This window comes from Fundulus heteroclitus, chromosome 16, assembly GCF_011125445.2.
Source record: "Fundulus heteroclitus isolate FHET01 chromosome 16, MU-UCD_Fhet_4.1, whole genome shotgun sequence".
Classification (NCBI taxonomy): Eukaryota; Metazoa; Chordata; class Actinopteri; order Cyprinodontiformes; family Fundulidae; genus Fundulus; species Fundulus heteroclitus.
The window spans coordinates 12,672,831-12,700,824 of record NC_046376.1 but is presented as its reverse complement, the minus strand read 5'-3'; the positions used below and the strand labels follow the sequence as shown (position 1 = coordinate 12,700,824).

The 27,994-nt window shown below is 39.2% G+C and overlaps 1 protein-coding gene across 1 annotated transcript; it reads left to right on the top strand.

The window, feature by feature from the left end:
• The first annotated feature begins 3 nt into the window (after positions 1 to 3).
• On the top strand, positions 4 to 27,961 carry kat2a (K(lysine) acetyltransferase 2A). Its single transcript, XM_036147881.1, has 18 exons — positions 4 to 446; positions 736 to 859; positions 3,468 to 3,613; positions 3,709 to 3,798; positions 3,889 to 4,070; positions 4,178 to 4,369; positions 6,217 to 6,323; positions 8,453 to 8,557; positions 10,244 to 10,380; positions 10,789 to 10,997; positions 11,093 to 11,219; positions 12,369 to 12,479; positions 12,569 to 12,712; positions 12,802 to 12,916; positions 12,998 to 13,034; positions 13,141 to 13,204; positions 15,300 to 15,384; positions 26,100 to 27,961. Exons 1-18 carry the CDS (start codon positions 222 to 224, stop codon positions 26,291 to 26,293), a joined length of 2,394 nt encoding a protein of 797 aa, XP_036003774.1. The 5' UTR covers positions 4 to 221; the 3' UTR covers positions 26,294 to 27,961.
• The last annotated feature ends 33 nt before the right edge of the window (positions 27,962 to 27,994 follow it).

Sequence of the window (27,994 nt, the reverse complement as noted above, 5' to 3'; positions counted from 1 at the left end):
CTGTTTAGAAGAAAAAATATGTATATTTTTTTTTTAGAGATAAAATGTCGTCTTAACTCTAAGCTTGACACATTACCTCTGGATATATCAGATTCTCGATGTAAACATTACCGCGAGGTCTGCGCATGGAGAGCCCGTTTTTTTTTTTCCTGACTGCACCTGAAGGCAGCAGCGTATGAGCTAATCGGGTAGCGAAGGGAGTCTGTAGCCGCAGCGTGGATATGTCGGACCCGGCTACACAGGCCTTACAGCCCCGGCTTCACCAAGCCCAGTCGAGTGGCTCAGCGGGGTCCGGTGCTGTCGCAGCAGGCTCCGGCACAGGGAACAGCGACCCGGTTAGACCGGGACTGAGCCAGCAGCAGCGTGCGAGCCAGAAGAAAGCCCAGGTCCGAGCTTTCCCACGGGCGAAGAAGCTCGAGAAACTTGGCGTATTTTCCGCGTGCAAGGTAGCTAACGTGGCTAGCTGAAGTTTGCAGCAACGAAACAATGGTCGGGCTGTGTTACCTTTTACTGTTCGTGAATAATACCAACCTGTTAACACAGTAAATGAATGTAGCTGCTGAGCATTTTAGCTAGCTGCCATGGCTGACAGTGATGGGAGGGGGGTCTTGGAATAATCGCAAAGCTGTGGGAGGATGTTTCTTCTAGGCTAGCTTAATTGATGTCATTGATTGGCTTGGAATAAAGTGTGCCGTTTAAAGTCGCCCATGTGCCTTGCTTTGTTTTCGTCCTCAGGCCATTGACACATGCAAGTGCAATGGATGGAAAAACCCGAACCCCCCCTCAGCTACACGGATGGATCTGCAGCAGCAAGCAGCCAGCCTGAGCGAGCCCTGCCGCAGCTGTGGACATGCACTGGGTACCAACTAACCAGCCCCCCCACCCCCCTGCAATGAATAACACGCAGACATGCTGTGCATCTAAATACTAGCTACATTTCTTAAATTATGGCTCAAACTGTAATGTAGATTCGGTTATCTGTCCCCCTCCTGACCAAAATAGTGATGTATTTTTCAAGTTCTGCAGAGATGCTCTGTTAAAGGAGGGGTCGACCGACGCTGCTGAAATCCCCCAATTTGCACATTTAACAGTGATGCTCTTTTAGTTTGTTTTACCAGCTCCCATCAGAGTGTTGTACAGTATTGATGTTTTTGGGTGATTGATTTTCTTTATGTTGGCTTTTATGTAACCGGTAATGTCCAATGAGGATATATGTCCCTGATGTGGGAGGTGTTCTTGATTTACAACAAAAATGTAAATCACAGGTGATATCAAACACCTAAATCGAAAACCTTTTTTTTGTTTTCGAGTAAAAGCAAGAAGTCTATTTAAACCCTCGGTTTATTTATATATGCCTGTTTTGTGACAAATGCCATCTCAAGGTAACTTACAAGGCAAGCGACTCGTATCCAATTCAGTTAAAATTTGACTATATCCAATTCATTTAACTCAGTAATGGCAGAATTGGGATTAAACTTGGGCGTTAATCTGGTCCAGACAGTAACATGTGGGGCAGAGATATTTGGTACAGCCTGGATCAGTTTCTAAACAACATATTTAACATAACATTAACTATGTCGCTGAAGAATTGGCAGTTTGAAACATCAAATAATCCTTGGTAAATCATAAATAAAGGTGGAGTTCCACACAGTTCTGTTGCTGGCCTTATTTTATTTACATGTATACCCCTATATAATCTTTTAGTAATGATCACTGATACTGATGTATTGTCTCAGGATTATTATAAACTACGTTATGCCACGTTCACACAGCAAATAATTATTCAAATTTTCCCCTTCCGACAAATTTAAGGATGCCCTGATTACCTGGATGGCTCCTTAATTATTCTAATGAGATATTCCTGGTGTGTGTGGTGTGTTAAGATTGATCTAATCTGCTCAGAAGAACAATCAAATGGAGGATATTCAGCATGTTGGATTGTCTTGGCTAGATATCCTAGCGTGTGTGGTGTCCCCCCCGAGGACAAACAAGCATGCAGCCTGTTGACTGATGTGCAGCCAATCAGAAAGCGAGGTGATGTAAACCCGTAGGGGAAAAAAAAGACAACTCACCTCCAGATTAAGGCTGAATTTGAAAAATATCGAGATTTTTTTTAAACAGAGATATAAAATTTATGTCGAGATGGTCTATGTTGGGTTATAATTATACTTTTATGTATTCCAGGAGGTTATTTTTCTGCTGTATGTCATATTTATCTACAGCTGTTTATTAAATGTGCTTGAGACATTTGATATAAAGCTTTGATTTGGTCTGGACGATAATTCAATAACAATATATATCAATCGATAGACGTATATCGATGATGGAACAAAAAGGATTGATAAAAAGTTCAATAGAATATTAGAATGTTCAATTTTGCCTTCCTTTTGCGTTCTAGCCATGTAGATTAATATTACAGTCATCAAATCCTCCCAACCAATCACAAACACAGACCCAGGAACGCTCCGTCACCAAGCTCCGCCCCCTTCAAAGAGTTCATTTCTTTTTTAAAAACTTGCAGTTTTGGTAAAAAGTTGGTTGAATAAGATTTTGTGTGTTCTGTATCTAAAAATAGGTCGCTAAGCAACAGCATAAATGACCATGGCTGCTCTTAAGATATAGGCTTCGAATTTTTTTTGATAATTATCGACATCGATCAATATTTCTATTTTATCGATATGCTTTTTTTCTATATCGTCCAGCCCTAGCTTTGATTTATAGATACATTTTTATAAATTCTTTATGAAAAGAAAAAAAATGATGAGATAAATATGGTATAAAAATAGAGACATTATATTTGATGCGTATCGCTCAGCCCAACAAACGTAGAGCCCCTGTTTGTTCTGTCTACACATCTTTAAGCAACGGCTTTTCTTTTTTATGTTTTTTCTCTGTTAAAATTAATCCACAAACAATCGCCTTTGTTCTTCCTCGTCGGCCATGTTCATTTACTCTGAAGTCACGTTTGATCTCGAGAGGTTTTGAAAGATTTCCTGTCTGACATCGGAATGTTTGGAAGTGAAATCTGCTCGTGTGTGGTCTTTTGTGCTTGGCGTTTGACCGGACACCAACCACTATACGAGCAAAAGCTTTATATTTACGGTTGTTTTTTTTTTTTTTGTTTTTTTTTTAGTGTTGACAAAGTTTTTTTTTAAATCTTGCTGTGTGAACCAGGCAGACGGAGGCAAATCTGTGGATATTTTTTTCATCTTTGTGTATTTTGTTGTTTTTCTTCAAAATCCTTTCCCAGTTCATTGGTCCACTCTGAATTCTGCAGAAATTATGAGATATTTTTCCCAACAGGCTACTGTTATCGATATTAGGTTTTGTCAACTGAGCTTTTTGGGAAGAACTTGACTTGTCTGTTTTCTTGAAAAACGATCAATGTGTAGCAGAAGTTGGATTTCTTATTTATCTTATAGCAACGGATCAGAGTACTTTCCTTACATCCATGCCTTGTTTCACAGCTGATCACGTGTCCCATCTGGAGAACGTGTCCGAGGATGAGATTAACAGGCTGCTTGGAATGGTGGTGGACGTGGAGAACCTGTTCATGTCTGTACACAAAGAGGAGGACACTGATACCAAGCAAGTGTACTTCTACCTTTTCAAGGTAGGTCACAGCTTCATCTCAAGGCTGCAATGATTTAAATTGATTTTAATTGTAGAGACAGCCCTGTGCTCAATGTCTTTCCTCGTTTCCTAAAGCTACTGAGGAAATGCATCCTACAGATGAGTCAGCCTGTTGTAGAGGGATCCCTCGGAAGCCCTCCCTTTGAAAGGCCCAACATCGAGCAGGTAATGTAAAGCTTCTTAGAACATACCTACGTTTGAAGAAAAAGTAACTTTTTTTTTTTTTGTTAACTTTGTCCTTCTTTCCTCCTGCAGGGCGTCTTGAATTTTGTACAGTATAAGTTCAGCCACCTGGCCCCAAAGGAGAGACAGACCATGTTTGAACTATCGAAGATGTTTCTTATCTGTCTGAATTACTGGAAGCTCGAGACTCCCACGCAGTACCGTCAGCGAACCCAGAAAGACGAAGCAACAGCGTACAAGTTGGACTACACCAGGTGTGTGCATGCGTTTTAAAAAAAGAATAAGAAAGCATACATTTATTGATTTGATTTCTTTTAAGTTCTCTATGTATAACAGCAGGTCTTATCTCCGTTGTTGCCAGGTGGTTGTGCTACTGCCACGTCCCGCAAAGCAACGACAGCCTGCCGCGCTACGAGACCACCCAGGTGTTTGGCCGCAACTTGCTCAAGTCCATCTTTACCGTTACTCGCCGCCAGCTGCTGGAGAAGTTCAGAGTGGAGAAGGACAAGCTGCTGCCAGAGAAACGCACACTTATCCTTACGCACTTTCCCAAGTAAGAGCAGCGCTTCCAATACGACATTTACCGCGGTTTTTGTAGCGTTTGTGCATGCAGGTGCAGCGGGGTTGGATCTCTTTTTACTTGTGGCAGTTCCTCCATCCAGCTAACCAGGAGGCGCTCAGATCTGGTCCCTCATCATGATGAATCTTACAAGAAATATTCACAAAATTTCATGGGGTCATAAAATTAGGAACAACTTAACAATATCAATTTAATCGTAGAATTTAATCAGTCGTTATTTATGGAAGATTTTATTTTTTCCAGACAAAACTAGGGTCACCAAAATTGCCTCTCTACCAGACAAAAACAAGATAATGAAAACAAACCTCGATGAGAAAGACCAATGAGCTAAACATGCCAATAAAAACATGTACAGAGATTTGTAATAATAGAGGTGGTGTTAGTTTTAGCTTTTTATGAAAACTATACTGAGTCACATTGATCATTGCAATATCTCAAATATAAAGGGCTGCTTGGATTTAACCCTAGATAGGAAATGATATATCAAGCACTTAGCATGCTGCCTGACTATGTTTTTATTGGCCAAGATGCTGAAGTTCACAGAGAACTAAGAAGAGTCAGGACCGTGTGTTAATTGATATCATTACTTTAATATTCAGCAATAGTATGACAATTGTGTGTTCTCTGGACGTTCTAATGCTGATTGGGAAAATTCAAAGTATATTTTCTTATCAATAAGAGTGTTGAAAATAAGATCACGAATAATAAAAACATGAAATCCACATTTAATTCATACAACTGTTACACACGTTAATTTATCATATGATTTAAAACAAAATAATTTTAAACATCTATAAGGGTGTATAAATATAAACTAAATAGATATAAAGTCAAATAATATCTGTGTAAAACTCAGTTATAAATTAATTGAGATAAAGTTAATTTATCTGACTTAAATAATGTAAGCTAGCCTCGTGAGACCATCCTGATCTCGCGAGCTATCAAGGTTTCACTCGCAGATCAGTCTGGATACTCTCCGTTGAAGAAAATTTGGAGCCGTTCACCAAACGAACGTCCAATCAGCGTTGGCTTTGAGGCGGGTTGAGGTGTGACGCAACGGGAAGCGCGACAGTTCAGTCTAAAGAACATGGCGGCTTCAGCCGATGAAACTAGCGTTAGCGTGGCTATCGAGCAAGTTTTATCGGAATTACAGAGTATTTATTTGCTGAGCTAACGAGCCTTTACCTGCAGCAGCAAGAGTAGCTTGGCTTGTGGTTGTTTTCGTCGTCGCTCTGTTACGAGCGACGACGAATCTGATTGGTTTATTTGGCTTGTCTATCACCAACATAGGCCAATCAGCTAACCAGTATTTTCGCCCCTTCCCAAAGTTACTTCAACGGAAGGTTTCCAGATGGATATGCGGAGCAAATCTATCTGGCGGAGTCAGGTAAAATGTAAGCTAGAAATTGATGCAAAAACAATCTAAGAAGGTTAAAGTTTGGTTTTATAAAACATCAACAGTCTTCAGACTGTTTCAAATTATGGCTCACAATGATGATTTTATCTAGTTTAGATATCACAGAAAATGGGTTTTGTAAAGGATCTGAGGGATTTTGATGGCTTATGTCACATAAGCAAATCTTATTAATTAATGGGTCCTTTTAGTCCTTTTAAAGATTTAAAAAGGTTTTAAAAACAAAAAAACAATAATTTGAAAATCTACACGTTTTTGGTCCTATTAATTTTAGGTTTTCCATCTCATTTTGTTTTTAAATCCTCGTTTTTGTATTTATAAATGGACTGAATCTTGAATATTTTTTGTACCAGTCTTTTGGATCATCCTATATAGATCTGTGATATTTTTACATATTTGTTTCCAGGTTCCTGTCGATGCTGGAAGAAGAAATCTACGGTGAAAATTCACCCATATGGGAGGCGGACTTCACCATGCCGGCCTCAGACAGCACGCAGATTGGACATCAGACAGGTGAGGCGGCGGTGGAGTCTGAGGCTGCGTTCACACGTCTTGATGCTCAATTACGATGTTTTTGAGGTGGACGTTCATAACTACTATTAAATGCAACCACCGTCATTCTGCTGTCTGAACGGTTCAGACCACAAAGCGACCCATACCGGCCGGCATCTCTCCTTATTATAAGAAAGCTGTTGAGCAATGGAAGCTGACAATATTACGAGCACGTCATAGCAAGATGACCTAAGGTAAGAAGAAAGCAGCACGGCTATTAACAACGATATCTTATGAAGTGTTAATTACTGCTACTGTGTGGATGTGTAGTGAGAGACAGGAGAGTGACGTGAAAGACAGATAAAATGTTATATGACACGTTCAGACAGTGTACGCTTAAAAAAATATCCGATACGTATCCGAATTAGTCCCATATATGGAAGTGGCACAAATCTGTTTATTATGGTGGTGAAAAGATCAGATCAACGTTCACACCTCCTGTGTGAACGTTGCCTGAGACTCTGATTTAATCAAAATAGACAATACAAATCTAAAGCAATTTTATATTTAAAAATTTATTTTATTTTAGGTAAATAACTCAATAGAATGCCTGTGGAAATTCTCAGTTATCCGGGTCACCACAACACCATATTTAAGCAAACAGGCTTAAATCGGAGGCAACCGGACCTTCGCTCAGTTCCGATCGCCTCCAATTTAAGCCTGTTTGCTGTAACTAATTAGAATATATTGAAAAGTCTTTACGTGATGGTAAAAGTATCAATCTTCAATGAAAAAACAGAAACGTTTTTTGCTTGAATGGTGTGAGCTTCATTAGGAGCTGATGATCTAAGAAACAACTCTAATAACGCCTATATACACCTTCACCAATCAGCCAATTCTTTAGGAACACCCACCGAAACCCTAGTCTCTTCTAAGCTGTCAAAATGTATCTAACCAGAGCTCAGATAAGAAAAAAACATATGTAGTTACAGTGGTGGATGTAGTGATTGAAAGCGATTTAATGTAGTGAAGATCTGTTAATGTGTGTCCAACCAGAGCACTAACATGTACCACCATGGCACATCCAACCAACTGAAAAAACAAAAACATCAGTTCTCTATTAGGAAGTGTTTGTATATTTATATCTAATCTATATTCATTATATTTTGAAAACAAAGTGATTTAATTGCACCAGATAAACCTTTTGTATCAACAAAGCGGCCAGTCTTACCCCCCTTTGGTTGAAATAACGTCACTGGGACACTTCTTGGAGCCATCTAACAGTCCGTCTGAGGAAACTGTAGCTGGAAGATGTTTGGGGCCTTTCTTGCAGTACAGCTTATCAACAGAATATAGATCTGGGCTTTGATTCTGCCCAGGACTAGGTAACTGTTGGGTTATTGTCACTTTGCAGGGAGCAGTTCTCCTGCAGCGTTAAAATGTAGTCTGTTCTGTGACGGTGATCTGGGCAGGTTCTTCTGCAGCAAAGTCTCCTCAAACCATCACCCTTCTAGCTCTTTGCCTCACAGCTGGTTTGATGTTTCCTTTTCTGGAGTCCTGTATTTATACTATGCCAAAAAATATTTTCTGTTTCTATTTAATGGAATTAAATTTTAGACTCGTGATTTTCTTACGGAGCTAAAGTCGAACTCTTCCAGGGAATGTATGCGTGTGACCGTCTCTTTCTGGGCTTGCACTTTCATAGCAGCAGTAGTGAGAACCTATCATGGGTCCTTTGATTACATTTTAGAGTTTTTGGAGACTAGTTTTAAAATCTTGCAGAATGTTTTGTGGGGGAATTTGCTTGGATGGCCAGACTTTTTTACGTTTTGGATGTCGCCTCTTGCAGGCTATTTTCCATATAATGGAATGTCAGGATCAAAGTTTTTACCTCTATTTCAATGCTTATTTATATTAGCTGAATTTTTCAGTATTTTTAGATTGTATATTAATATTCATAGTGTCCAGATATGCTAGAAATATACACAGGCTTTCCTATTTTATGTTTTTACTGGACTGTAAATGTGCAGAAATTATATTGGTGGTCCAGCTGAGTTTAAATCCATTCGGTCCAGCAGTAAACATAAATGAATATCAGCGCTGGTTTGTGGTTGTTGTCAGACTTAACTAAGTGTGATCCGTCTTTGCAGTGATCAGTCCTGCTTCGGTGTCCGGGTCTCCTGCGTTGTCCAAATGTCTGAACAGCACCTCCTCTCTGGGCAGCACCGACATGGGAGGCGCAGAGCCTAACGCAGGTCAGTGAATCAATCTATTCAATCTATTATGTCCTGCAAACTTGTGCCTAATATAAATGTGTCTTCTAAAAAAGATAAAATTGTATGCCTGAACACTTTCTAAAATTTTCTCTGAGCTAAATGTTGTCATTGTTTTAATTATCAAATATTGACTAAACAACTATTAAGTTTATACATTTTCTTTGCCTTACCTTGATTGTTGCAGTCTTGCAAAGTATTTAGAAAAAAAACGGTGCAGTTTTCAGCCTTCATTTTCTATTCCTTTTGTTTTAAAGAAACAACCTAGATTTCTAAAAACATGCCGATCTGTTTGCATTGGTATATATGTAAATTCAAATTTTTTTCATCTTTGTTTTTCCACACCGAACCGCAAATGTTTAACTTTGTCATCGATCTGGTTTGCAAGTTACTGGCAGCACCTGCAGATAAATATACAAACATTTAAAAAAGGGACTTAATTTTTTTAAACTGGACTTGTTCCAGAACTAGGTAATTTTTCACACTTTGTATTTTCTGTTTTTTTAAGTGTTATTTATGTTTATGCTGTCTGTTATGAATTGTGTATCTAGTGTAGGAGAACCGATACAGTCTCAAGAAGTCAGTTATACATTTTGAAACTGGACTGATCTAAGTTGGTCTAGATGCCAAGCCTCTTTTATCAAACTGAAAAAATAGACACCATCTTCTAATTTTTTAGGTTTTTCCAAGAGTTGTGTAAAACACATATAGTAAAACCCAACTAGGTAAATAATGGGTACTTAAATGTTCAGAATGTAATAAGATTGAGAGACAAATGTCAAATTTTAGTCTGAAGAAATGTGAAGGATGTCGGAAACTAGGGCCGAACAATTTCATTTTCAATATAATCGTGATTTCAAAAAACACAATTTCCAAATCGCAGAGGTCTGCAATTTTTGGCTATGTAACAATTAGGGAATTAGACACGTCTATTACTTGTCAGTAAAATATTTGAAGTGGGTTTGCCTCCACATGGAAGGGAAGACAGTTGCAGCAGTGAGATAATCTAATTTTATTACTTGTTTTAGAGTTTGTATAATCATACAAAACATCAAGTACTGGTCAATCAGTTTAATACATAGACTTGCTTGTTGGTTGGACTTTGCACTTTATGTTCAACAAGGTTGGATGTCTAATTAAATTAAAAGCTGTTCTCTTGAATAATATTCTGATCAATAGAAACATTAAAAGTTCATATTTAAAATAGTCCTTGTTTACAAACATCGTTATTTAGAAGCCATTTTTGTTGCTTGTGGTTAATGCGGAGAAAAGTCACAATTGCAATTTTGATTGAAATATATTGTAGGCAGAATGCAATCATTTCTGCTCTGAGTTTAGATGCTGTGGGTCTTTAGCAACTAATCCACATGGTGAGGAAACAAATTGATTTGTTGTTTGTATATATTTTAAAACACATGATAAATTAAACTGGAAAAAAATCGCATTAAATCGCAATATTAAGAAAAAAAATCGCAATTAGATTATTTTCCAAAATCGTTCAGCCCTATCGGAAACCACAATGACACGTAAGCTTAATAAAAGCGTCAAAATAATTACAAAAAAATAACTAGAACCGGGGATTTGATCTCTTGAAAGTATAACAACGTGGCCTGAAATTGGAAAATCTCAGTGATGTTTTCAACCGATGAATGCCCACATCCTTTTTAGGGGACAAGCGCAAACTTCCAGAGGCCCTGACGCTGGAGGATGCCAAGAGGATCCGTGTGATGGGGGACATTCCTATGGAGCTGGTGAACGAAGTCATGATGACGATCACCGATCCTGCTGCTATGCTCGGACCGGAGGTCAGTTCCCTAAAAAACCTCGAGAGAGCTCCACAGACACTTATTGCTTTAAAAAAAAGCCTGAAGACTTTCCTTTTTAAACAAGTATACCCCATTTAGTTTATTATAATTTTGTTTTGCACTTTTTTTAAATAGTTTTTAATGAAAAGAGCTTTACAAAAACAATGTATTATAATTTTTTTAAAAGGCCCCATTTCCTGGAATGAAATATAAGGAAATGTTGGGGGATTCCCTCAATTTTGGCAAACATGCCTTAAGATCCATATAATATAAAGCATCGCAAATGTTTTAATGACACAGTCTCATTAAGACAGAAGTGTGAAAATGTTATACATAGAATGACTAATCCTGTGTAATTTATTTGTACGACAAAACTACAAAACTCTAACGGATAATTAATGGTTCTAGACAAATCTGCTGACGCCCAACGCTGCCCGTGACGAGACCGCCAGGCTGGAGGAGAGACGAGGCATCATAGAGTTCCACGTCATTGGAAACTCCCTTTCCCAGAAGTCCAACAAGAAGATCCTGATGTGGCTGGTCGGCCTTCAGAACGTGTTTTCCCATCAGTTACCTCGCATGCCCAAAGAGTACATCACACGGCTGGTGTTTGACCCGTGAGTGGATGTCTCCCCACCTTTTTTTGGGCATCCTCTGTTTGTTTTTTTGTTTATTCCCACCAACCCATCCCTCATGATTCCTATTTTCACAGGAAGCACAAAACCTTAGCCCTCATTAAAGATGGCCGCGTCATTGGAGGCATCTGTTTTAGGATGTTTCCCACTCAGGGCTTCACAGAGATCGTCTTCTGTGCTGTCACCTCCAACGAGCAAGTCAAGGTAAATATGACCTGCAGTGCTGGGGAAAAAGTACCTGCTTTCCTTCCAGATTTAATTTTTGTTTTTGTTTGTGTTTTTGTTTTTTTGTTTTTTACACATTTTAATGTTTCAGTGGGGTTTTTTTCAGCCGCATTTGAGAGTTTTCAAGAATAAAGTGTCTTTTTAAGGTCATGACGTAGCATCTCAATTAGATTTATGTCCATTTTGAGCTGTTAAGAGGTGAGCTTGCTGGTGTTTTGTTGGAAAGGGAAATCCCAAGGCATAAGAAAACTAGGCAGCTGATTAGGGCCCAAAATCATCAGGGGCCTCCCTTAAATACTTGGGTTTTAACATAGTTGAATGTTAAAAATCTTAAAATTATTTATTTGGAATGGACAAACTATTCTTATTTGATGTTTTCAATTAAAAGGTTTAAAGTGGTTTAATTTTTAAATTTACGATTTAAAGAATTTGCCAAGTTTACTTTGTAAAGGTGCAAAGAATAATCTTTATTTTTTGATTGTCGTGTTAACATAGCTACAATATGGTGCTACCATATAATGCTATTCTCTATCTGACCTAAGTTTCTTCACATATATATCTCAGCAGATCTAAAACGAATTACCCGTGACTGTTCATCCAATCAAACTACCAAACGCTGCTATTGGTGCCGATGTTTAAAATTGTGCTTCAGGCCCCATGCAACCTTAAAGCACCCCTGGTTTTGGATCATTGTCCTGTTGCATAACATAACCCGAGTGCTCTTCAGCTTCACGTCACAAACTGATGGTCAGATGTTGTCCTTCAAAGATTTCCTCTATAGAACAGAATTCAGGCTCCTAAAAAATACAGCACATGATCCAGATCCTTAAGTAGCAAAGCAGGCCCAGACCATCACACTTCCACCACCAGGTTTGCCCGCCAGCATGATGTTCTTTTCTTAAGTACTGTTAGCATTGAAACAGATGTAACGGGTCGCACAGTTTCTTATTTTTAAATCATGAACTTGTGACTTTAACTGAAGCAGGTGAGGCCTTTAGTGCCTTAGATGTAAAAAAAAAAAAAAAAAAAGATTTAGTTTTGGGTTATTTTGGCAATCCCTGTATCAGTCTTTGAGGTGCTCTTTCAGAAAAAGATACATTGATTTTATTTATTTTTTTGTTTATTAAGGGCTACGGCACCCACCTGATGAACCACCTGAAGGAGTACCACATTAAACACAACATCCTTTATTTCCTCACTTATGCTGATGAGTATGCCATTGGCTACTTCAAAAAGCAGGTACTGCCGACTCAGCATCGTTATCTGTGCCTCTATTGACGCCTGTCTTCTTAGCCTGTAAATGATAATTTTTTTTTTACTACACGCAGGGGTTTTCCAAAGATATTAAAGTGCCCAAGAGTCGATACCTGGGGTACATCAAAGACTACGAAGGAGCAACCCTGATGGAGTGTGAACTAAATCCCAGAATCCCCTACACGGAGCTGTCTCACATCATTAAAAGACAGAAGGAGGTATGTAAAGGTGATGGCGATCTGCCTTGCAAAAATGAAAACTCTGTGTGCATTTTAAAGGATTTCTGATTCTGTCATGATCACTGCAGATTATAAAGAAGCTGATTGAGAGAAAACAGAGTCAGATCAGAAAAGTTTACCCAGGTCTCACCTGCTTCAAAGAGGGGGTACGACAGATTCCAGTGGAGAGCATCCCTGGGATAAGTGAGTTTCTTCATACGTCGTAAACTGACAAGTACAATTAAATTAGTCATCTAATGACTAAAAGAGTTGTGTTCCTTTCAGGAGAGACAGGCTGGAAACCCAGTAACAAAGACAAAGGGTAAACACTAAATAGGCCATATTTATTTTATTTATCCTGCCATTGTTGAGATACATGTACATTGTCATCTGTAACGTTTATAGTTTAATAGACCGATGTCTTGCAGGAAAGAGGTGAAGGACCCCGATGTGCTGTACAACATGCTGAAGAACCTCCTGGCACAAATAAAGGTCAGTCACCTCCCACTAGACAGCAAAAAGAAATGAAACACTGACACCTGCGCTGAAACGATTCCTCGAAGAATTCAAGTAACTTGATTACTAAAATTCCTTGAGGAAAAATATCTGCTTCGTAGTTTCATCAGATTTTGGGTATTTGGTGCACTGTGTTTCTGCCAGGTTGGTATTTGTGCTGCACAACTCTCTCGCTTTGTCTAATGCTGCTGATACTTGGAAAGAAGTAAGGTTATCAGCTCAGAAGTAATTGAAGGGCGAAGGATAAAGAAAAAGGGCATGGTGTGTCACAAAGTGTGGGATCGCTTTAAACTTCAGAGAAAAAGGAAAAGCGCAGTGTTTGTACTGCAAAGCTGATTTAGCGTTCCATAACAGCCTGTCCTCGATGCTGCAGCACCTGAGCAAGAACTGCTGCTAGTTTTTTTTTTTTTTCACAGTGCTCAACCTGGCTCTGCTCGCAGAAGATCTTTGTTTTGATTGGCCAGCATGGATATAGGATCATGCTATTATATGAAAACAGAGAGGGGGCAGAGGCTCCACTGTTGAGGCCCAGTTCCACTGGAACTCGGCTCTTTCCCGCTCGGATTATCTTTGCCCGGTTTAGTGATTCGATCGGCCTAGAAAGGCCTGGAAGAGGGAAAAGCCTCCTGGGCGTTGCTTTAGCGCCCGCCCCACAAATGCCAAACCATTAGAATTTAAAGTTTATATTTGATCTTTCGCCTCAGCCATAGCGACAGCGAGGAAAACACGTTAATAAAAAAAGATATAGCTTCAGACCTTTCTCTAGTTCAAGGTTCTCTGGAGCGGCCAGTGCTCGCTCGTTCGGGAGATTTCAGACGCGTAGTAAAAATCTAACGCTTTACATTGGAAGTTTGGCCTCAGCCATGGTGGAAGGGAGGAGAACACCTTAATAACTTAAAATTAGTTTAACAACAGTGATATTATTTCTGTCGGTTTGATTGCGTGCTTACTAACGGGCTGTGGGCTTGACCGAGCTCGAGCTCCTTTCAGCGGGGCAACTCTGTAAAAGCACCCCGCTGCTCCCCCAGGGTGCTCTGAGTCTTTATAGAGAAAGGCAGACCGCTGCTGCTGCTTTGTGCCGCATGAGGTGGATGGATGGACACTTCAGAGACAAAACTTAAGAGCTTTCACTGTGAAATGAGAGAAAGCCTTGATAAACCCACGGATCTGGGTATAGAAAGCTGAAGTGTCCCCTTTTCTTTTTTTCTTTTTTCCCCCTCTTCATGCATGGTTTATAGTTTGAAAATAATAAAATTGTATTGCGGTTTGACCCACTCGTGACCCACCAGTGGTCCTTAATGTTAATGTTGTCACACTTCAGTTTTTTTTGGCTTCCTCAGAGAAAACCTTCTCATTTCTCCTCGCCCCTCGGCCAATCACTGAAAAGAGGGGCATTTATTCAAAACTCCTCTGGAGTCAGCACAGTGTCCTAAAATGAAAATTCTTCAGATTGTGCCAATTCTTTATCCAACTAATCGTCAGAATGATACATACTCGATTACAAAATTAATCGTTAGCTACAGCCTTAAAGGAGCTTTGCACACGTTTTAAAGGTTAAATATTTTTTTATTTTCTTTCCCATACAAACTCTTATAATTGCCCGACATGTAAAATTAGTTTTCCTCTAGCCTCCATTAGTCAGTTCATGAGAACGTGATTCAGGTCATATCCTTTGGGTCTGACGTGCTGCATGCTCTTGTTCACCTGTTTAGTTAGTTGAGTCTCCACCACGGACACATTAGTGTAGGGCTGCAACTAACGATTATTTTTATAGTCGACTAATCTATTTATTAAATTTTCGATTAGTTGACTAATCACAATCGTTTTTTTTTTTGTATGATCTCCATCATCACTTATCTGGATTCACCTGTTCTTGTCTACACACCTTTGAACACCTCTTTATTGTTCATAGCATTTTTTTATGCTTAAATGTCCAGAATGTTCTTAAAGCTCTCAGGAAATTCTGAAAATTTGAATCTAGAAAAGTGGATTAATGAAGCTAAAATTGTTTGGCTTCATTAATCCACAAATGAATTCTGTAGTAAAAGATTTGATTGTGTCTTCTGGTCAGACTCATCCTGATGCTTGGCCCTTCATGGAACCAGTGAAGAAATCTGAAGCTCCTGATTACTACGAAGTCATCCGCTTCCCTATCGGTGAGAGAGCATCTCTTTGATGAAATAACCATCCACCTTTTTTTGACAGATTAACTGTATATGACAATCAAACAAATTTCTCAGCATAATGTTAGTTTAATAAGCTCTTTCACATCTGTGTCACTGATATGTGGGATTAATCCATGGGTTTAAGTTCTCCATCGCTGTGACGGATTTCCCTCAATTGGAAAAAAAGAAAACTAAAAATTAGAGCCACTTGGTTCCGCTTAGACTTTTTTTATTCAAGGTTTTAAACTGAAGATGCTCTCAACCAATGGCACCTGGCAGAGCTGTGACATTAGGCAATCAGAAAGAGAATAGGGCGGGTCTTTGCAAAGCGGACATCTGCCAGTGTGAGGTTAATCAATGTTCGATCATTTTAACTTATGGAAGAACATCTGAAACTGGCCACAGACGGCATGAATGAAAGTAGTGGTGGCCAAAGGTTTTCTTTGGATTTATGTGAACCAGTGGGTCAGAAAGTGGAGCGGATTGAACATCTGAGAACAACCCTCTTGTCTTTAAATGAATGAGTGGTATTTCCGCCTGTGGCCATGTCAATTGTCAGCGTTTATTCCCTCCCTTCCAGTAACTTAGCTGCTAAACACGTGTGACCAACCAGGGATCTCCTCGTGATTCGCTATTATGTTTTATTTAAAAAAGAAGAGTACAGTCAGTGGATGTACTAACAGTATCAAGTACTAGGAAATTATGTGCTGGAATATTTTACATGTTATTTATTTATTAGGGCTGGGCAAGTAAACGCGTTAATTTCGCGTTAATTCATTAGACTATTAACGGCGATATTTATTTTATCGCGCATTAACGCATGTTGCTCACATGCTTTCAGTCAGTGTCAGTCAGCACGCGCGCTGACTGCAGCGCGCTGTCACGGCAGCACTCTGGTGCTCCCCCTCCCCTCTCATACATGGCTCAGGGGCGCCAGCCAATCAGCAGGCAGGCTCAGCCTGGCCCACCCACTCAGCTCTCACACAAACTCATCACACAAACAGCTGAGAGAGACCGCAGCAGCGGAAAAACATGAACAGGGGAAGTAGCACCGTTTGGCTTTATTTTAATACCGTAAATGAAATCAAGCTGTATGTTTTGTAAAAAGCCGGTTCATTTCAGTGGAAACACAACAAATTTATCTAAGCACGTGAAAAAACATGAAAACGTCGAGCCACAGAAACGGAGAGAGGAGACGAAACTTCTGTGATTGCCCCGACAGACCCACAGACGTCTCTGACTGAGGCGTTTCAGTCCTCCATGGAACATCCAGGTAGATCAGTGGTCATCTTCAGCAGCAGTTCATGTTAACTTTCAAAGTAGATATTCCATTCAATTTTATTTATATAGCGCCAAATCATGAAACATGTCATCTCAAGGCACTTTACAAAGTCAAGTTCAATCATATTATACAGATTGGGTCAGATTATACAGATTGGTCAAAAATGTCCTATATAAGGAAACCAGTTGATTGCATCAAAGTCCCGACAAGCAGCATTCACTCCTGGGGAACCGTAGAGCCACAGGAAGAGTCATCTGCATTGTACATGGCTTTGCTGCAATCCCTCATACTGAGCAAGCATGAAGCGACAGTGGGAAGAAAAACCACCCATTAACGGGAAAAAAAACCTCCGGCAGAACCGGGCTCAGTATGAACGGTCATCTGCCTCGACCGACTGGGGTTACAGAAGACAGAACAGAGACACAACAAGAGAAACAAAAAAGCACAGAAGCACACATTGATCTAGTAATCTGTTCTACATTAGATGGTAGTAGCGGGTGAGCCGTCTTCTCTGGATGACACAGTTAACAGAACGCCAGACCAGGTGTACCTACTATGAAGAGAAAAGAGAGAGAACAGAAAGTTAAAGCAGAAAATGACAACACATAATGCATAATTGAAGAACAGTAGAACTCAATATAGTGAGAAAATTAGATCCTGATATACTCCAGTAACCTAAGCCTATAGCAGTAAAACTATAAAGGTAGCTGAGAGTAACATGAGTCACTAGTTATAATTTTTGTCAAAAAGAAAAGTTTTAAGCCTAGTCTTAAAAGTAGACAGGGTGTCTGCCTCACGGACCAAAACTGGGAGTTGGTTCCACAGGAGAGGAGCCTGATAGCTAAAGGATCTGCCTCCCATTCTACTTTTAGAGACTCTAGGAACCACCAGCAGACCTGCGGTCTGAGAGCGAAGTGCTCTGTTAGGAACATACGGGGTAATCAGAGCTCTGATATATGATGGAGTTTGATTATGAAGGGCTTTATACGTTAGAAGAAGAATTTTAAATTCTATTCTTGATTTAACAGGAAGCCAATGAAGGGAAGCTAAAATTGGAGAAATATGATCCCTCTTGTTGATTTTCATCAGAACTCTTGCTGCAGCATTTTGGATCAGCTGAAGGCTTTGAACTGCATTTTGTGGAATTCCTGATAGTAAAGAATTACAATAGTCCAGCCTTGAAGTAACAAATGCATGGACCAGTTTTTCAGCATCGCTCCTGGACAGAATGTTTCTAATTTTGGCGATATTCCGGAGGTGAAAAAAGGAAACTCTGGAAACCTGTTTAATATGGGATTTAAATGACATGTCTTGGTCAAAAATAACACCAAGAGTTTTTACTTTATTACCAGAGGCCAGGTTAATGCCACCCAGATTAAGTGATTGGTTAAGAAGTTTATTTTTTGAGGACTCTGGCCCAAAGATTAAAACTTCGGTCTTGTCAGAATTTAGATGCAGGAAATTTAAAGTCATCCAGCTTTTGATGTCATCAAGACATGACTGCAGTCGAAGTAATTGATTGGATTCATCAGGATTTATGGATAAATATAGCTGAGTATCATCAGCATAACAGTGGAAATTAATCCCATGCTGTCTGATAATTTTGCCTATCGGAAGCATATATATAGTAAAGAGAATTGGTCCAAGGACTGAACCCTGTGGTACTCCACAGGTGACCCTAGAGTTTGAGGAAGATTTATTATTAACATGAACAAATTGGAATCTGTCTGACAGATAAGATTTAAACCAGCCTAATGCTTTCCCCTTAATCCCTACAGTATGTTCAAGTCTTTGTAGGAGAATATTGTGATCAACTGTATCAAACGCAGCACTGAGATCTAACAGGACAAGTATAGACACAAGTCCATTATCTGAGGCCATGAGAATATCATTAGTGACCTTCACCAGAGCTGTTTCAGTGCTATGATGAGCTCTGAAGCCTGACTGAAACTCCTCAAGTAGGTCATTACTTTGTAAATGTTCACAAAGTTGATTAGCAACTACTTTCTCAAGAATTTTAGATAAGAAAAGAAGATTAGATATAGGTCTGTAATTTACTAACTCATCTTGATCAAGAGAAGGTTTCTTAAGTAAAGGTTTAATAACAGCTACTTTCAAAACCTGTGGTACATATCCATTTACTAAGGATAGATTAATCATGTCTAAAATAGTGCCACTGATCAAAGGGAATATGTCCTTAAACAACTTGGTTGGGATTGGGTCTAACATACAGGTAGAAGGTTTAGATGAAGCTAAAATTTTAGATAGCTCAGAAAGCTCTACTGCTTCTAAACAGTTCAAACACTGCGCAGATTCTAAAGATTCCTCCAATGCTGCCTCACTTACTGAGGACGAGGTAATCATGTTTGGGAGGATGCCAATTATTTTATTTTTAATGGCATCAATTTTATTTATGAAGAATCCCATAAAATCATTACTACTGAGAGCTAAGGGAATGGATGGATCAACAGAGCTGTGGCTCTGGGTAAGTTTGGCAACTGTACTAAAGAGAAATCTAGGATTATTTTTATTCTCTTCAATTAATGATGAAAAATATGCTGCTCTAACTCTGCGGAGGGTCTTGTTATACAACAATAGTCTGTCCCTCCAGATTAAGTAGGATTCCTCTTGGTGTGTAGAGCGCCATTTTCTCTCCAATTTCCTAACATTGTGCTTCAAGGAACGCAGCTCTGAATTAAACCAAGGAGCCAGCTTCCTGTGAATAATCACCTTCTTTTTCAAGGGAGCTACATTGTCTAATGCAGAACGCAATGAGGAAGTCACATTGTTAGCAAAGGTATCGATTTGTGAATGGGAAGAAACAACATTGCTGCCATCTACAGGGCATTTCTGCAATACTGAGGATATTAAGAAGGGGACAGACTCTTTAAGTTTTGATACAGCATTATCCGATAAAAATCTACTATAATGGAACCCTCTTTTGGGGGTGGAGAATTCAGTTAGATTAAACTCAAATGTTATTAAAAAAATGATCAGACAGGACAGGGTTGTGAGGAAATACTGTTAATTCTTCACAATCAATGCCATATGTCAGCACAAGGTCTAAAGTATGGAGCCGAGAGTGCGTCGGTTCATGCACATTTTGAGCAAAACCAATTGAATCTAGGATAGTTTTAAAGGCTACACTAAGGTTATCACATTCAGTGTCAACATGGATGTTAAAATCACCCACTATAATAACCTTATCAGTATTTAACACCAAATCAGATAAGAAATCTGACAACTCATCCAAAAACTGAGTGTAAGGGCCTGGTGGACGATACAAAACAACAAACAGAAGAGGTTTTATTGCTTTGCAGTTTGGATGAGGGAAACTGAGGGTTAAATGTTCAAAAGAACTGTAATTATTAGTTGGCCTGGGACTAATTAATAAATCAGACTGAAAGATAGTTGCCACTCCTCCTCCTCTTCCCACAGATCTGGGAATGTGGAAATTTGAATAACTGGAGGGGGTTGACTCATTTATACTAACGTAGTCCTCTTGTAGCCAGGTTTCTGTGAGACAAAACAAATCAATCTGATTATCAGAAATCAATTCATTAACTAACAAGGTCTTTGGAGGGAGAGACCTTATATTTAATAGACCACATTTTATTATTTTATTTTTAGGTTCAAGGTGAACCATATTGATTTTTATTAGGTTTTTATGATTTGTTCCTTTTAGATCAGTTTTTGATCTGTTAAGTTTTGGCCGTGGGAAAGACACCGTCTCAATAGGATAATGGGTGGGTAACAGTACAGAAGCTGCAGAGAGGTGTGTTAAACTACGGCTCTGCTTCCTGGTCTGGACCCTGGGTTGTCAGCATTTAGGAGAACTAATAAATCCGGCCAGATTCCTAGAAAGAAGAGCTGCACCATCCAAAGTAGGATGGATGCCGTCTCTCCGGATCAGACCAGGTTTTCCCCAGAAAGTTCTCCAGTTATCAATGTAGCCCACGTCGTTTTCTGGACACCACCTAGACAACCAGCGGTTGAATGATGACATGCGGCTAAACATGTCATCACTGGTCAGATCAGGCAGGGGACCAGAGAAAATTACAGAGTCCGACATAGTTTTAGCAAACTCACAAACCGAAGCAACACCAACTTTGGTGACCTCTGATCGGCGTGACCGGGTGTCATTACCGCCAGCGTGAATAACAATTTTGCGGTATTTACGCTTATCCTTAGCCAGTAGTTTTAGGTAGGATTCTATGTCGCCTGTTCTGGCCCCTGGTAGGCATTTAACTATGGTCCCTGGTTTCTTTAGTGCCACATTTCTTATTATGGAGCTGCCAATAATTAAGGTCGGCTCCTCGGCGAGATTGTCGCTCAGAGGGGAAAATTTATTAGAAACGCAGATGGGTTGGTGGTGATCTGGGGTCTGTAATCTAGAGCTATGCTTCCTACGAACTGTCACCCAGCCAGCCTGGTTACCAGGCTGCTCGGGTGCTACTGCTTTAGGTTCGCTACGTGAAGTTACTCTATGCGGCTCCGCGCTAGCAAAAGAGCGGCTATCAGCTGGTTTTTCAACAGCACGGAGCCGGGTCTCCAATTCTGACACCCTCGCCTCCAAAGCTACAAAAACACTACATTTATTACATGTACCATCATCACTAAAGGAGGCAGAGGAATAACTGAACATCTGACACAGAGAGCAGCAGATTGGAGACTTAGTCAGGGACGGAGAAGCCATTATGAGGCTAAGGCTTGGCTAGCGCTAGGCTAACGCTAGGCTAAAGCTAGGCTAACGCCCTATTATCACGCCAAAGAACAAACCGTGTGAAACACGAGGAGTTCCCAAACGTGATGAGCAGCCACAGACAATGTTTTAAAAGTGCTTATGTTTGGAAACAGATGTTACAGCAAAGAAGTTTAAAGATAAAAAGCGAGAGAGCCTGGAGCAAAGCTCCGTCGTTCACACAGCAACAACAGGAAGTGACACAATACGCCTTACCGCAAACAGGAAGTCCGCGAGCCAATCATTACAGAGAATAAAGCTCTAAAAAAAAAAAAAAAAAAAAATTTACAAAGATAACTACGACAGCATTAGTAATAACGAGCAGGAAATGCTGAAGCCTGTATAAAGTTGGTCGTCCTATGTTAGCGTTGGTCGTCCTATGTTGCTTCTATTATCTATCATATATTACTGGAGCCCACACAGAAAATCTAATTAAGACCTTGAAAGAACCCAGTACATATATTAAAAAGTGTTATTTAAGATAAGATAAAATTAGCTAATCCTTTTTTTATCCCACGACGGGGAAATTTATAGGATTAAAGCAACAGGCAGGTGCACACAACACAGACAAAATTACATAAGGATTGAAATATATAAGAGGTGGATTAGCGAAAAAACACTGAACATAACATTATTGTTATTATTATTATTATTATTTAATTGTAATAATAAAATAAAAACCACAAAACCCAAAAGGTCAACAGTTTCATGATACATCAAGCTTAGGGACTGGCTAATATACAGCAGGTCAAAAAAAGGCCATATTTTGGCTGCAGTGCTTGCTGTTCTCTTATGAAGAAAAGATCAACTAGTGCACTAAATTCAATAGATGGGTTGAAAATATCCAGTATAAAATAAGTGCTACAAATGTAACAACACTTTTGTTCATATGACAGCAGAACATTAAAATAAAAGTGCTCTTTACACTACTTTTGAATTCGTTCATGGAGTTTGCGCATACAATGCGATTAATCATGATTAATCGGGCAAATTATGCGATTAATCGCGATTAAAAATTTTAATCGTTGCCCAGCCCTATTATTTATTTTTATATATATATATATATATATATATATATATATATATATATATATATATATATATATATATATATATATATATTAGTGCTGGGCAACGATTAAAATATTTAATCGCGATTAATCGCCCTGATTAATCGCGATTAATCGCGATTAATCGCATTGTATTTACAAACTCCAAGAATGAATTCAAAAGTAGTGTAAAGAGCACTTTTATTTTAATGTTCTGCTGCCATATGAACAAAAGTGTTGTAACATTTGTAGCACTTATTTTATACTGGATATTTTCAACCCATCTATTGAATTTAGTGCACTAGTTGATCTTTTCTTCATAAGAGAACAGCAAGCACTGCAGCCAAAATATGGCCTTTTTTGACCTGCTGTATATTAGCCAGCCCCTAAGCTTGATGTATCATGAAACTGTTGACCTTTTGGGTTTTGTGGTTTTTATTTTATTATTACAATTAAATAATAATAATAATAATAATAATGTTATGTTCAGTGTTTTTTCGCTAATCCACCTCTTATATATTTCAATCCTTATGTAATTTTATCTGTGTTGTGTGCACCTGCCTGTTGCTTTAATCCTATAAATTTCCCCGTCGTGGGATAAAAAAAAGGATTAGCTAATGTTATCTTATCTTAAATAACACTTTTTAATATATGTACTGGGTTCTTTCAAGGTCATAATTACATGTTATGTGTGGGCTCCAGTAACATCCATCCATCCATCCACTGATCTACCTGGATGTTCCCTGGAGAACTGAAACGCCTCAGTCAGAGACGTCTGTCTGTGGGTCTGTGGGGGCAATGAGAGAAGTTTCGTCTCCTCTCTCCGTTTCTGGGGCTCGACGTTTTCATGTTTTTTCACGTGCTTAGATAAATTTGTTGTGTTTCCACTGAAATGAACCGGCTTTTTACAAAACATACAGCTTGATTTCATTTACGGTATTAAAATAAAGCCGAACGGTGCTACTTCCCGTGCTCATGTTTTTTCGCTGCTGCGGTCTCTCTCAGCTGTTTGTGTATTAAGTTTGTGTAAGAGCTGAGTGCGCGGGCCAGGCAGAGCCTGCGTGCTGATTGGCTGGCGCCGCTGAGCCATGTACGAGAGGGGAGGGGGAGCGGGATAGTGCTGCCGTGTGCCTGCTGACTGACACTGACTGAAGCATGTGAGCAACATGCGTTAATGCGCGATAAAATAAATATCGCCGTTAATAGTCTAATGAATTAACGCGAAATTAACGCGTTAACTTGCCCAGCCCTAATATATATATATATATATATATATATATATATAAAACATGAAAAATATTTCAGCACATGATTTTCTCAGTACTTGATAGTTTTAGTACATAACATAAAAGTATATGGCATTTGACATTTTAAAAGTCTTAAGTCCCCCCTGAAGAGGAGAAAATCATTTTTGTTCGATGCTGTAGCGCACATATTCCCTAGTTACTGGAGGAAAATAGGAAGTACCAATATGGCGGCTGGTGGCTTCACAGCGACGTGTATTATATACTGCCAATGTGGAATCGAGTGAATAAATAGAGATCAGTGGTAATATGCCACCAAATGGCGCCCGTTTTCTGCAGCACCTTTACCTGGTGCAACAGCTACAAGAACCAAAGCACCTGTATCCATGGTCGACCGTGCGTGTAACCAGAAAGTTCCCATATGTGCGTTTAAAGCCGAACATGACCTGTCGCAGCCTCTCGTTGACCTGATCAACTCGGCTGCTGAAGGTCAGAGAGCTCTTTGAAGACTCACAGTATCAAATGCACACGCCTCTTATCTCTGCTCTCACGGCATTGCTGCCCTGTATAAAAAGAGAGTTGTCAGCCAAACTGCAAAAAAATGTTTTGTTTAAATGCAGATGAGTTAACAAATAAATGCAAATAGAATTATTTATGTACCATGGTGATGACTTGGGTAAAGTGTTGACTCAGCATCTTTGGCCTTCAGAAAGGTCAATACTACTGATGCAGTAACTGTCACACTTTGGATAAAAATGAATATAAACCTGCACAGAAAAAATGTTTAGTCTTTCATATGTATGATAAAATGATAAACTCAGTCAAACTAGCAAATAGCTAGAAAAAAAATCAATTTCAACATGTTAAAGGCAAAATTTGTTTTAAATCTCCTCCCTGTTGTCAGTATTTCAGTAGTGTGGTTTGTCTGTGTTAACCTTTTATTGTAATACAACATTTTATTTATAACCACCTTAATATCACCCTCTGGATAAACGTGGTACTAAATAAAATAATAAAAAGATAAATGGCATAGCAAATAATTTGAACTTGCATTCACTTGGATAGATATGAAAGTCCGAAATTTACGAAATGACAAGGCTGTGGTTGGCCTTCTAGGTTCATAGGATTGATTTATATTGAAGGTGACATGGAGCCAGTGGAGTTAACATACATGTGTGAAGTAGATGATGTAATGATGCAAGCTGCTGTCTTTTGTAGTAGTTGCAGTTTATGGAGGGTTTTCTGGAGGACAGGGAGGGAAGGGAATTGAAACTGTAAAGTTGAGAGGTGAGTGGACTGTGAACCAGTTTGCCAGAAGTGTGAAGGAAGAACTTGCTGCAGAGATAAAAGTAGGTCAACCAGGTGATGTTAAGGATGTGGAAAGTGAAGGAGAGGATGAAGAGGGCTGTGCAGGATGACGCCAAGGCTCTGCGGCTGAAAGATGGGAGAGATACAGCAATTGTCAATGCATATTTCTAAAACGGACAGATTAGGTTAAAGTTGACTTTGCACAATAAGCAAGTGTAGGACGTAATATATGGGCTGACTAAAAATAAAATTCAATCAAATTGATTATTTTGGTGTTAACCCCTGGATTAAGTACGGCTTTTTATTACAGGCAAACACCTTATCAGTTTATTTCTTCCATTTTTATCCATATATTCTGCTTCTATTTTAGGTAATACATGCATCTTAAATGTTTTTCTTAATATAATTTCAGTGCCCCTTTGTGTGGGGGTTTAGAATTAGCAAATGTATGCTGCGGGGGGCATCTGGGGTTTTGGTTCCCCTGACGTCTGCCTCGGTGCTCTGGGGGGGGTTAACCTTTCATACACAAGCGCACTCTCACCAACACCTACAGGTGCTTGGATTCAGGTACTTACAGACTCACTTCCATACAGAAAACCCCTATTATTATTTTTTCCTGTCACTTTATACATATTGTATTGATTAATACTGTATATTCTTCAGTGATGGTATCAAGGCTTTGGTTGGTTGTATCTTTAATACTTAATCGGCTGGTTGTGCTGTTCTTTTGTTATCTCTCTTTGCAGGTGAAGAAGCAGACTGAGGATGTACTGTTCTCTCCCTTTTTGTCCTCTTTCTTTCATCTTTTTTCTTCTTTTTTCTCTTCTACCTTCTTGTTTTAGTGTCCATACAACAAGAAATATTCCCTGCATAAATTATAATAAAGCTACTTGCATGTATAAATAAAATGGAGCACTACGGCGAAAGCAGTAAGGCTCCGCCTGTGAAAGTAAAATCTGTTGGGTTCTTTTTGGCATTAAGAACATTTTTATTGCCACCTTGCCAGACAGGACGCTAAAAAAAACCTGGTACTTCCATAGATCCATATAAATATTAAGAGTTTTCCTCGCTTTTGTTCACAGACCTGAAGACCATGACAGAGAAACTCAAGAACAGATACTATGTGACCAAGAAGCTCTTCATTGCGGACCTTCAGCGAATCATCAGCAACTGTCGCGAGTACAACCCTCCGGACAGCGAGTACTGCAAGTGTGCCAACACCCTGGAGAAGTTCTTCTACTTCAAATTAAAAGATGGAGGCCTGATAGAGAAATGAACTTGGGCTCGTGTGGAGAAAAAAAAATATTGCCAGCTATTGACACATTTGGGTTAAAAAAAAAAAAGGTATGAATACGATACGTTTTCCCAGAGAGTTGTGGGACTTGAGCAAAGAAAGGCATCGGAGTCGGCTGAGCATTAAACGTGTCAAACTGACATCTTCTTCAAGTCATCTTCTGACATTTCCCAGAACTCAGTGAGAGAATAATCTGAATTATTCATGCCTCACTGAGCGTACCAAAGTTTTCCAGGTCCAAGAATTTGAAACTGCTTCTGTTCTCGGTGTTATCTACTGATTCATATTTATTGTCATCGGTGATGATTTAGTTGCATACAACAAGTCACGGGAGCCAGTGTGCGTGTTAGAAAACTGGACTTCGGGACCTAAAGCCATGTTGCCTTCTGTTACTGAAAGACACTTGAACATCCATGCTAGTTTCACGGGTGTGAAGATAGCCTTTCTCAGAGGGTTTGTTTGGAGAGGGGGAAAAGTGCTTAGCTCAAAATACTGAGTTCACTTGAATCAGTCATTAATTGAGAAATGTATATAGTTGCTACTTGGTTATAATGTGAAAAAAAAAGTTGTTTTTCCCCTTCTCAAATCCTGGCGGTTATTTTTCTTTTGATTATAGAGGAACAATTTTTTGTCATCAGTTAGAAAAACATCTTTTTTTTTTTTTTTAATGGATTGTTTACTCTAGACAAATGAATCCACCTCCGAAGAGAAATTACGTGTTTGTCTGCACTTCCGAACCTCACTAACCCATAGATTTGGCTTCAGACGCTTCCTGTGCCAAACTAAGCAGTTCCCAGAATGCAAATGTCTTCATGATCGCACTTTCATATTATATAAAAACAAACAACAAAAAAAAACTCTCCAAACATCGTTCCATCTGCAAGGTTTTGTACCAGATACAAGGTCTCGTTTGGCTTAGCTTTAAAGATGCCTGCATTGGGGAACCGCAGGCGTCGGCACAGACTAGTTTTTATGTACTGTCAGTTCTCACTAACACGCTATAAATAGTTTTGTTTTTTTTGTTTTTTCTGCATACAGCCAGTTTTTTTTGTTGGTGATATATTCACTAGATCGTTGATATGAAGATGCAAACATAGTGGGGAGAAGCCAACCAGTAAGACTTGAGCATTCAGGCTTTAGGGAAAAAGACTTTTTGGTTTACTTCTCACGTCATATTGACTGCGCACAACCCATAGTAGATGCTAGTGCATAACAGTTTACGTTTTTCATTTTATTTTATTTTTTTATTGACCTTTTTGTTTTTGCTGTTTATGCGTTTTGCTATCCACTCGTTTTCCTTTTAAATTATCGGTCAGTGTCAAAGTGCTTCCTGAGATGCATCCAGTCTTTCGGGGGAGTAAAATGTCAAATGCTGACTGATACAGCTTGTTGAATGTTTCATTGACACTGTGTGTATGTGTGTAATAATAATCTTTTTATTTTGTACTTGAATGACTTAAGAGCTTTGTTGAAGTGATGTCAGTGCTGCATTATTCAGGGTTTTCAATAACGCGTCTCACCTTAAATCCACCTGTGCTGCATTTCAATCTCTTAGAAAAAGCTTCAGTCGGAGTGAAGCTTTGGGCTGTTGAGATGAATGCCATTTACTGTAAAACTGTTCATGACAATAAATACTTCTTTTTTTATATATATATTTGTTTTTTCAGATTATTTCCAACTGTG